General features: G+C 36.1%; 1 protein-coding gene across 2 annotated transcripts in view; it reads left to right on the plus strand.

The window, feature by feature from the left end:
- Positions 1-12,710, plus strand: part of CNTN1 (contactin 1) — a 281,784-nt gene that overhangs the window by 240,224 nt on the left and 28,850 nt on the right. For both annotated transcript variants that reach the window (XM_059682579.1, XM_059682581.1), the window contains 5 exons: positions 2,351-2,585; positions 4,532-4,635; positions 8,518-8,704; positions 11,127-11,239; positions 12,017-12,173. In XM_059682579.1, the coding sequence (XP_059538562.1) occupies positions 2,351-2,585; positions 4,532-4,635; positions 8,518-8,704; positions 11,127-11,239; positions 12,017-12,173 (796 nt within the window). The remainder of the gene's footprint in view (positions 1-2,350; positions 2,586-4,531; positions 4,636-8,517; positions 8,705-11,126; positions 11,240-12,016; positions 12,174-12,710) is intronic.

The following is a 12,710-nucleotide window of genomic DNA, read 5'->3' on the forward strand; positions in this document are numbered from 1 at the left end:
TCACCTCTCCGAGAAAGGTTGAATCCCCAGGTAGGGATTTTCCCCTGAAGTTAGGGAGGGAATAAAACCCCTCAACTAAGTGCCAGGCGGGTAATTAATCCCTTTAACTACGAACAATCATGCTTAAACTACATAATCTTTTCTCCCTGGAATGGAGATAAGAAACGCCCTAACCTTTGTAATAGAGATTGATAGGATTGAATCAACTGGTATAAATACAGTTGTAACAAGACAGAAAGACTCAGAACTCAGGAGACAGAATTCAGAAGACAGAACCTACACGGAGCCTAGAGACAGAAGAACTTCGCTGGCGAGAGCATGCCAGAGGATCCTGGACCGGGACTGGCCTCGGAGCCTAGAGACAGAGCCTAGCGGGAGAACATGGCAAGGGATCCTGGACTGAACCTGACTACAGAGATTGGCAGGAGAACCTGACTGGAACCTGGACACTGAACCTGACTGGAGAGCCTGGACAGAGCCTGGCTGGGGAACCTAGCGAGGGAACATGGCTGCAGAGCCTCGCTGGAGATCCGAAGCAGAACCTCTCTGGAGATCCGGGCTAGAGATCCTGGCTAGGTTGCTGATCAACTGAACGCTGTCTCCATGTCATTCCTTCTTCACCGACTCCGTCCACGCCTTTGGGGACCCCTGGACCTGCTGGGGTTGGACCCCGGCAGCTGCCTCCTGCAACACCCTACTGAGGATCGACCCTGAAATCCAGGCATGTGTCCTGACAGAGAGTCTAACTAGTGACCTCTTGATTCATGGGTCAATGCTCAAACACTGAGCTACACTGGCTGGAAGTTTTGAAAGCTCCGTAGGCGATCTGCTATACTTTTAATTACATAAACTAAGTAGAGAACTAGCAATACAAAAATTTAAACTGTTTTGGTAATGTTAGGCTATACCTGATATACTCTAATAATCTAAAATCACATTTTGTATATTCTTGGGGTCATGTTTCAGGATGTCTATAAGTAACTCCTGAGCAACATGGCTTTGAACTGCCCAAGTCCACTGGTATGCACAGTTTTTCAATGAATACTGTGAATGTATTTTTTCTTCCTTATGATTTTCTTAATAACATTTCTCTAGCTCATTTTTTTAAAGAATACAATATAAAACATTCAAAATATGTATGAATCAATAGTTTGTTGTTGGTAAGATTTCCAGACAACAGTCGCTCTTCGTAGTTAAGATTTTGGGGAGTCAAAAGTTACATGCATATATTTTACTGAACCAGAGGGTCAGCACCTCTGGCCCCCATGTTGTTCAAGGGTCAACTGTATACTGTACAGCTAGGTACAACTTCTTCTACCCTTTGAACTTTTTACATTTTTATGTATTCATGTTAAGCATAGGTATATTCAAGCAGCTATGTTACATTTAATTTAAGAATTTTCCTTGAGACATTTGAAGTTGGATTTTCTGATTAAAAAAAATTATAAATATGCAATTTGCACATTTCCCTTATTGGCTAAAGATGACTAAATTATTAGTATTTTCTAGAATTAGCAATAAGCCAGTGTTTACAAATAATGAACTGGCAGGGTTAACACAGACTTCTTTATTGGGAAATTGAAGAAACTCTAAGAGAATAATGTAAAACAGAACACTTACTTCAGCACTGGAGTCATACAGTCCCAAAGCCAGCCTCCTACCGATGAGTGCAATGTTAGCCCTTCCTCCTTTTGCCTTCTGTTTTCCCTCTGGCCAGTTTCTATTGTTTGATTACAAGACAGATATTCCAGAGTTGCATTACTGTCTTTCAACTCTAAAATTAATTTATTCATTCATTGAATAAATACTACTTGAGGTTTAGATCTAGGCACAATGGATAGAGAGGTAATCAAACTGACAGAAGCTTTGCCCTCTTAAAAGTAGATAATAAGTAAAATACATGGAGTATATATCATGATAGAGTTAAAGAGAAAAAAATAAAGCACAGAAGTGAGTTATGGAGTATTATAGAAAGAGCGTGGAAATGGCCAATCCTCTGGCCAGGGAAAACAAGTAAGTGAATTTTACCTCAAGAAAGTGAGGGAGGAGATCTTCTGACATATGCAAGAGCATCCTACGTACAAGGTAGAAGGAACTAAAAGTACAAAGGCCCAGAGTGGGACACCCGCCACCCCAAGGAATGTTCCAAGAATTGCAGACTTGGAAAGTGAAGTCATCAGATGTTTTAGCCTAGAATTTTCAGGCAACCCTAACTTATAAACTAAGAATATGTTTTTTTACAAAAAGCATGCTTCCATGTGTATCATTATTATTCTTATCATTGGTATAGGATTTTTCCTTTTGTTAAATGTATTGCTTAAACCTATTTAATATTTCAAATTCTATTTAGCCTTTGTCAAGAGAATACCACTATGGCAACAATTTCGGTTACGTAGTGGCATTTAAGCCATTTGATGGGGAAGAATGGAAAAAAGTTACAGTTACTAATCCAGATATTGGACGATATGTCCATAAAGATGAGACCATGCGGCCTTTCACTGCATTTCAAGTCAAAGTCAAGGCCTTCAACAATAAAGGAGATGGACCATACAGCCTCATAGCCGTCATTAATTCAGCGCAAGACGGTAGGTAAAAATAAGACCTTACTAGCTCGACAAGGAGAGGAGGAGGAACCTAGTTCTCTGGTAGGCATTTCATTTGCTGTCTTTTGGACCTTACTTACTAGCAGATTTTTATGACACTATACATGTAGTGAATGAGTATTATTTTGAGCCAGATTAAAATGTGAATCTCTCCACATCAATGATAAGAAAGTTGCAAAATCTTTTTTCATTTTTTTATCATGTTTATGGTAGTTAGGATATCTCCATCAAAATAGCTGGCTTAGACCCCTGTTCTTGGCCCTCTGATTATAATTTTACAATCAGAAATTCTCCATACTTGATTGGAAATTTAGTATGTCTATGCATTCATGAGATTTCCTATTTAGAAATTCCTTACATTTCTTGGTAAAAATTTCCCCCTTTTAAATAAATCTGTACAATTGCAACATTTATATAAGTTTTTGTTATTACAGTAGAGTGCTAGAATTTTATTAAAGGGAACCTATGCATAAATCTATGCTAAAGAAGTCAGAACGCCAGTTGAAATTTTTTTCATGAAATGATAAAAAATTTAGAAGTCTATTTAGGGATAAAAATACAAATACTATCTCTAATTGATATGTATTGAAATCATCCCATGATTTTTACTTCCAATACAAACATGTAAGGCAATCATATATGTATGTATGTGTGTCTGTATAAACACACGTACTTCTTTCAATTAGTTAACTAAATACATAGAAAGAACAAAAAGCAGAAATTATTTAACTTTATAATCAATTCAGGACTTTTTAGTCCTGAGTAAGAACTTACATTCTCTAGGCTTGTTCTGACTCAGCAGAAATATAATGGCACAATGTTAATAGTTTAAACAGCATGAGTACATCTCACAGAGAAAAAAGAAGTAGAAAGCATTTTTACAAGTTATGTTCCCACCCAACATCAATTTTTTATTGCTTTATTTGATGTTAAAGTAATCGGGCAAAACCCTATTCTTGTCATCTCTTTAGACATGGCTATCTGTATAAAATATATTTCTCTCCTAAATGTTTCACTAGTCTCATAAAACCTGCATGTGTCGAAACTTGTACGTGTTCATCGTTTTATTGTTTTTTACTACTAAGAAATTAATCACAGTACTACATATTATCTTGGTTTGGAAAGTTAACAGTGTTCTTATGCAGGACATTTTTAACATAAAAGAGGATTATGCTTTGTTAATAAAAGACAATAAAAATTGATCACTCCTGCTTAAAGTTTTCCTTAGTTTCTTTGTGTACGTTTCCTAAGGGTTGTCAATTACTTTTTTCCTCTTTATTGAACAGAGGCTGATTTGATACATATTTGACTTGATGCCCAGATAAAAGATTAGGTTTACAAAAGTTCCCCGAGCCCATGAAGCAGTGGATGTCACAACTTGTTGAAAGGATCTAAAAAATAAAATAGCTGAAACATGAAAGAGAAAGAGGGCAGTATTGCTGTGTGTCTTTAGCTCATATAAGTAGAAAGTATGAGAAAGCTGAAAATTAATTATAATAAACACCAAATTTCCTGTTTTAGATCATGTAGAGTTAATAAGCTAAATATAATGAATTTTAATTTGCATCCACAGGCTTTCTTAAGCAGGTTACTTGGAAAAAATTTTTAAAAAATAGTGTTGTTCTTGCTCACAGATATCAGAGAAATCCATGAAGCTTTTATTTTATAAAAGTGTCTGTGCATGTGTAGTTGTATGTGTATATGTATGTCTACATTCACATTTGTATATATGAATATCTGTGTGCATGTGTCACTGATGACCATAAAATAAACATTAGAAAAATAGAGAAAGAGGTAAAGAAATTATTGGAACTATTTTATTTTGGAAATATTAAACCTATTTAAAATATTAAAATGCATATGGTGCTATATGAACTTTATAATATAGACATCTTTTATATGAATATAATGTTTTCATCAAATTTCAGCTCCCAGTGAAGCCCCAACAGGAGTAGGCGTAAAAGTCCTATCATCTTCTGAGATATCTGTGCATTGGGAGCATGTTATAGATAAAATAGTGGAAAGCTATCAGGTGAGTTCCATTTTTATCAAGCTAAATGAATATATCGACGTTTCATCCTTCAATGTTTTGTGTCCCATTGATGTACATGGCAACTACCACTATACTTCTTGTGTTTAATATGTTGGGCATTTATAAACTAATTGTTAGTAGTAAAGCAGAGGTTCCTATCTAGGAGAGATGTAGAGACCTACGTGTTGATAAACAATTAGCCAAAATAAAATCAAAGATAATAGCACCCATGGTTAAGGCAAACATTCTCATAAAAGCAAATTTTAAATATTTTGGTAATTCATAAAAGCATCCTTAAATTCTTCATCCTTTTTGGCTCAGTAGTTCTACTTCCAAAGGAAAGAATTATAAAATACCCACTAGGAGTCTCATATGCTACCTATGAAAACAGAAAATTGGTAGCACGCAAAATGTCCTAAAGAAAACTTCCCTTGAGCTGTTCTTAAAGGACCAATAGGTATTAACCAGATAGAAAGGATAGAAAGGGAACTTGTTTTAGTCAAAGGGAGTAAAACCTGAAAAAAATTGAAGCTACAATGATAGTTGGGGTCTTTGATACAGAACTAAAAATTAGACTTGTTGTGTAAGAAAAGTGAAGTCATCACACATTTTTAAGCATAGTGAAAATTAAGAAAATATTGGCATCATCTTACCTTTGCAAATGAGCAAATGGATGCTAAAGAAATTCAATGACTTGCCTCAGTTAGCACTAATGAAAAGCCTCAGAGCAGGGTCTAAACTCAGATTATCTGATTCAAAGTTCAAGGCTTTATGCCAAACCACAGACATTTTTATGTTATACTCAGTGCCCTTCTGGAGCTGCAGGCAGTAAGCTGCGCCCCCCTTGCCCCTGACAGCTTGTCCTCTCAATTCTTGTTCTTCCCTTTTTCATCTGTCTGTGGAATATTTGTTTCATAAGGGCAGGCTTTTGTGTATTTTGTTCTCAGTGCCAGAACAGTGCTGGGCACATGGTAGGCACTAAATAAATATTCTCTGCGTGTTAACATAGATACTGAAGCATGATCAAATAAAGTGTTATAACCTGGCTTTCTCAAAGCCATGATTCTGAAAGGTAACCATAGAACCCACCCACATTTTTAGTTATGAACTCACAAACTGACAGGAAGGTTTTTTCTTTTTCTTTGTTGGTACTGTAGGTTATGATTTGAGTCGATCTCAACATATCTTTAGTTAATCTTCTAAAGAGTTCAGCTGAAGTGTAGAGAGTAGAATGAGGCACAGACTGAGAAGACCCAATATTCATAACTTATTAAGCTGACAACTAGATTTACAGCTATTAGAAAAGAAATGGGGGAGAGAAATTCACCAGATGTTACAAGCCCTTATAATAATCAAGTCCAAGGTATCTTGAGAGAAGACATCAATATTTGGAGTTTGAACGCCATTTTGGACCATAGGATTTTTTTTCTTCATTTATATTACTACTAGAGGTCTGGTGCATGAAATTCGTGCACTGGGGGGTGGGGGGCACGGGGGAAGGGTCCCTCAGCCTGGCCTGCACCCTCTCGCAGGCTGGGACCTCTCAGGGGATGTCTACCTGCCAGCTTAGGCCCACTCCCTGTTGGGATCGGGCCTAAGTTGGCAGTCCAGGACACCTCACACCTTACTGCCTGCCTGCTCACTGCTCCTTACTGCTCGGCTCATTGCTCCTTGGTGCTGCTGCAGAGGCGGGAGAGGCTCCTGCCACCACCACTTTGCTCACCAGCCATGAGTCCAGCTTCTGGTTGAGCGAGCAGTGCTCCCCCTGTGGAAGCACACTGACCACCAGGGGGCAGCTCCTGGCCATTCTGGTCATTCCGTGTAACGGTCACTTAGGCTTTTATTATATAGATTCCCTCGTAAGTGATAAAAAAGAGAAAAAAAATGTTATTTAATATATAACTCACTCATTTAGTCAAAGTGCTAAATGTATATTTTACTTTGTTAAAAACATACCAGATGATTATATATTGTCTTTGCCTAAGAATTATATATTGACTGTTTTATAGCTTCCAACAGGCAGAGTATAAACTAAATATGAGGTTGGAAGCAATACATTGGCATCAATGAATGCAGACAATAATCAGAATATAAACTTTTTAATTGGGAAATAAATATCAATTAGGGTTCTTTCCTTTTGCATTGCCAAAATGCCCCATGGAATTTTGGATGCGATGGCAGAAATATTTTATCACTCATTTTAGTGCATAGTATTCATTAGAAATGGCTTTTGTTATATTAATCTAGTTTAAAAGCTCCTCCTCTTAAACTGGATAGAAAAAAAAAATGTTATCATGGAATGAAGACTTCAAAATGTGGTACACATTCAGTCAACAAGCATGCATGTAAAAATGGATGCACCCCAGGGATTTCAGTTTTGTTTGCTATAAAACAGAGTGAACACTGCCATCCTAGGTTTATTGAGAAGATTTTATAGGTGGATGAGCCTATGCAGTACCTGGCATTTTATTAGAAATGTAAATGTTCATTTTATTTCTTAGTCAAGCAGTGGAAGAAGCCTATGTATCACCTCGTTTAAATGGCCACTAAAATATAGGCTGTCTTCCTCCTCCTCCTCAGATGAGTGTAGTCACTGCCTGAGCACTTCCAGCCCCAGGAAAGGCATGCCTTCTCCAGAGGGCCCCTCCTGAGGAAGCCTTTTCTCTGCCAGCCAAGTTCTGCCTCTGGAGCCACTTGGTGCAATTCCAGTCCTTGGCCCTGGCCATCCTCTTGGTCAGATGACAGAAATGCCAAAGAGCTTCTATCAAAATACTATGATCAGAAAATACTATTGTAAACAAAATAAAAAGACTGCAAAGAAACCAATAAGCAATTAGTAGCTAGCCTTTGTTCTGAAGTGTTCATTCTACACAGAAACATCACTTTGTTACCAGGTGAATTTGAGCCATCCAGTTCCATTTTATAATGGTTTCAAATGTTTTATGAAAATGAAAAGTTCAGCATTATATAAATGTTAGATATTATTTGTAAGTCACTTTGCTTAATTTTGAAATTAAAATGCCGTTGTTTTATAGACAGGGCACTGAAAATCTGTCAAATACTAGTATACTTATAAATGACTTTCCCTTTTACTTATAACTTAGATATAATTATAGATTTCTGACCAAGAAAACATCTTATTTGAAGAATGAAAATTATAATGAAAATTAAAATTATAATGAAAACTTACTTTTACTTAAACTTTAAGAGACAAGGAAGGTTGTCATTGATACTTTGGTTGGTAAAAGTAATCATTTCTAATCACACCATGGATAGAATTTTAAAAAAATATTTTAAAGGTAAATAACCTCTACATCTATTCAAGTTGTTAAGTGTAATATTTCTTTCATAGCTGGCATCTATGCAGGTTCAAAATAAATAATATACTCCTGCTACTGATATGAGATAGCAGGAAGTTATATCACTGGTATGTTCTAAGCTACCTGATGATTATTTTTGTCAAAAAAGGTTGTGTTACTGCCAAACTGCTTTATCAATGGCTCATAACAAATTTGAAGTCATGTGAACAGAAATAAAGCAGGAAATAGATGATAAAAATTATTGTGGCAAATGCCTCCACAGAAAGATTTTACATTTTGAAGGTAAACCTTATGCAGATATTTTTATGGGTTTTGTTTTGTTTTTGTCATTGTAGGACTATTTAAAGCAATCATATGAGCTTTTGATTTGTCTTTGACAAGTTTAATCATCTGCATTGTAAGCCTTGCTATGGTCTAAGACTGCTAGAAATGTAAATAGCACTAAGAAATATTTGACAATATAATGGTTGGCATCAATAGTGACAGAGTCAGCTGAAAAGAACTTTTCACAATTTAAGTGTCTGCATCATGATAAACTGTTACTCAACTTGAATGTTTGCAGATTCGGTACTGGTCAGCTCATGACAAAGAAGCAGCTGCACACAGAGTTCAAGTCAACAGCCAAGAGTACTCGGCCAGGCTGGAGAACCTTCTGCCGGACACCCAGTACTCTGTGGACGTCAGGGCGTGCAATAGTGCCGGGTGTGGGCCTCCCAGTGAGATGATTGAGACCTTCACCAAGAAAGCACGTGAGTCTGAACATTTGCATTATTTTAGACTTGTCAAAAACTAGCAATCGGTTCCATCATGATGAAGGTACATTTGAGAGAAATTTATTACCTAGCAGTCTTAGCACATTTGATTTTCTTTTCTTTTTTTATTAAAATCACACAAAAAATTTAAAGAAACATGGATAGTTAATGTCAATGATGAAAAAATATGGGAAATGCCTTTATACATTAATGTTCTATTTTAGAAATAAAATTACAGAACCTCCCTTTGAAACGATGCCCCTCAAAATTTTCCACCATTAGATAACTAATTTTTATTCATTCTGTTATTATTTCAAACTTTATTTTCATAGAAATACATCGACAGCATGAAACAAATTAAATTCTGCATCTTTTTTCTTCTTTGTGTTGACTTACAAATGTTCATCATTGCAGAGTACAAATGCTGTAGCACTACAGTTACTCCCTTATCACCACATGCTCTCATTGTTCATACAACAAGATCACTGTTCAGATGATCACTGTTCAGATGATCTGGTCATTCTCATCTCTCTGGCTTTACCTTGATACCTCTTGAATCAAGTTGAATATTTCGAATAGGAGAATTTCTATTCAGGGAGTTTTGCAATTAATCGAAGATGTGATTAGCATTATAGTTTTAAAAATTTATGAAGTTTACTTGGAAAAAAAGAAACTTCTAAAAGAACATGGTGGTAAGAGCCAGACTTTGGTATCACACATGGGTGTCGGATCTGTTTCTGCCACACAAAGAAATGTGTGATGATAAGACAAATTACTTCACATCTTTAAACCTCAGTTTTCAAATTTGTGAAAGGAACATTTACTTCTTTGTTCTGTTTTCCATTTATTTATTCATCCAAAGTATGCTAAGTGCCCAGCACTGTTCTAGGTGTTGAGGATACAGAAGACATCAAACTAGTGTTATAGTCTTTTCTCATGGGATTACCAACAATTGGAAGGAGAGAGTAAAACATAACAAAAATAAAACTAAATCTCTGACAAATAAATATGATAATATCAGATGATAAGACAATAAAGTGGATAAACATGATAAAATTGAAACTGATTTGGGCAAGAACCAAATTCCTGTTAGGTGGTCAGGAGTGGCCTCTTTGAGAGATGCCATTGGTGCTTGGATATGAGTAATAATAAGGACCCACTATGTGAATACTGGGGCTGCGGGAGGTGAGAGATTGTTTCAGGTAGAGAAAATAATGAGTGCAAAGCCTTTAGGCGGAAAGAGTTTGATATGTTTTAAGTCTAGAAAGGCCAATGGGGCCAGGATGTAAGTTCTGAGGTGAGAAGGGGAAGTATGTTGGCATCAAAATATGAATGGCCTTGTAGGTCATAGTGAGGAGTTTGAGTTATTCCTAAGTAGAAGAAGCCATTGGAAGAGTTTAGAGTTGAGAGTAATACCTAACTAACATGTTTGGAAGAAGTCATTCTGGGTTCTAGATGGACAGTAGGTAGTGAAGGATAAGAGTGTAAGCAGAATAGCCAATCAGGAGGTTACTTTAGTAGTCAAGGAAAGAAATGGCGGTGGTCAGAACTAAGTAATCACAGGGAGAAATAGAACATTTTCTGCAGGCAACATTGACAACTTGCTGCTTGTTTGGATGTTGACAATGAATAAAATGAAAAACTGAATAACTAGATTTTTGTTTGAGAAACTGGGGATTTAATTGTGAAAGACTTCTAGAGAGGCACATCTGGGGGTACATTACAGATATCCCATCTTGATTTTATTACATTTAAGAAGACTTTGAAACATTAAAGTAGAGATCTTCAGTTGTACATGTATGTTTAGAGCTTATGACAAAGATTAGAGATAGAATTGTGAGTACATACAGCTATGGTCCCAGATTTAAGATTTAGGGAAGATTCATAGAGGAGAGAAGGGTGCTCAGGATCAGGTCCTATGTCATTCCAACATGTAAAAATTGAGCAGGGAATGTGGAGCCAGCAAAGAATGGTGATGAGAAAGAGCAGCCAGAGAGGTAGGAGGCAGAAACAGACATTAAAGGATCATGAATTTAAGAAAAAAAAAATAGATTCAAGAAGGAATCAGAAGGTCAATTCTGTGAAATGCTTCAAAAATATTAAATAAAAAAATTGCCATGAAAATTGGCCCAGTGGTCATAATTGATAACCTTGAGAGCAGCAGTTTCATAAGATTGGTTCAAAAAGAAACTCAAGTGAAGGATGATGAGAGGATGACAAAAGTTATATTATCTACCTCACAGGACCATGGGTTATAAAGTGCTTAGCATAGTGCCTGCCATATAGGAAGCAATCATCAAAATTAGCTGTTGCTGTTGTCACATTATTAGCATCAGCATTATAATTCCTGACACAATGCAGCTTGGAGAACTGAAGCTGGAAATGGTGATGGTCAATTGCATATTATTACTTTTCACAGCTCCAAGCCAGCCGCCAAGAATCATCAGTTCCATAAGGTCTGGTTCACGGTACATAATCACCTGGGATCATGTGGTCGCGCTATCAAATGAATCTACAGTGACAGGATATAAGGTAGATAAAAGATTATTGGAGTATTCCCCCCACAAGCTTCATTCTTACAAAGAGGACTGGTTTTTGGACTTTTTGCTGTTTCTGCAAAACCCATTCAGTTTTCTCATTCTAGCTGTGTAACAGTATCAGATGACACACTGCTATGATAAATTTTGAAATGAGAAAAGGTCTTCAGTGCAGTCTAAGAAAATGATGCATCAAGTGAGCAAGATAAAATAACTGCTTGAAAGTATAGAGTTGTTAGAATAATCATGCCTGAAGAACAGAGACAGAAAGAATCCACTTTTGTTCCACAATGATTAAGATCGAGTTTCCCAGCACACAGCGAACTCTTTGATGTACTGAGTTGCCATCTATAAACGAACAAAAAGAGAAAAATATTATTTCTGTATATCCTCTATATCACACCCTATCTCATTTTTCATTGTATACTAAATGTTAGAAATAATGTGAAAAACGTTTTAAATTGTGAAGCAATTTTTCCGACTACTTCAATTTATTGAAAGAGCCCTCTTTTTGTACTACTTCCTTTAAAAAATACATTCTTCACAATCTTTATTTTAGGTCATCTAAAAAAAATTCACATTCTCATGGATAATCCTAAAACATAGGTGAAATTGATTTATATGAATGCAAAATAACATTAATTTTCCAGAAATTATTACATATAGCTACCCTAGGACTAATTTTATTAATAAAAGTGTAAGAATATTCTGTTTAGGACATTCACTCTTTGGTACCACTTTATTAATTTTACATATTTTGGGACTTCTTAAGGTACTCTATAGACCTGATGGCCAGCATGATGGCAAACTGTATTCAACTCATAAACACTCCATAGAAGTTCCAATCCCCAGGGATGGAGAGTATGTTGTGGAAGTGCGTGCACACAGTGATGGAGGAGATGGAGTGGTGTCTCAAGTCAAAATTTCAGGTAAGCCAGTCAGTTAAGACCCATTTCATTTGGGTACTTGTAAGTTTCTAGGCTACATGGATTCCCAAGAGTAAAGGTAGGACTGATATTGACATGAATATGAGTGATTTGAAATGTCAAGGATGCCCTGAAGCTTGACATTTCTTTCCTTCCGAGTCACAAAAGTAAATTTGCAACATACCACATACTTGTTGATTATTATCTGGGTGTTAAAGCATAATTAAAATACTATAATGTATTAAAATGAGACAATACTAGGGCAATAGATAATAATGAACAAACTTCTCTTATATCAAAAGGAAATTCACTGGACTATTGTTAATATTCTTCTAACCTCCTTTTTCTTGTCTTGTACATATTAATATAGTAGTAAAGTAAAAAGATAGTAAATAATAATTCCTTTATCATCTCCCTGTCTGCATATCTATTCTTTCTCTGAAAAAAATATTTTCTCACAGCACTAGCTAATTTAAAATACATATTTGAGTCAGTGATTTCTTCCTTTTAGGATTTGTAGAACTCTATTCTTTGTTTAAA

Source organism: Myotis daubentonii, chromosome 2, assembly GCF_963259705.1.
Source record: "Myotis daubentonii chromosome 2, mMyoDau2.1, whole genome shotgun sequence".
Taxonomy (NCBI): domain Eukaryota; kingdom Metazoa; phylum Chordata; class Mammalia; order Chiroptera; family Vespertilionidae; genus Myotis; species Myotis daubentonii.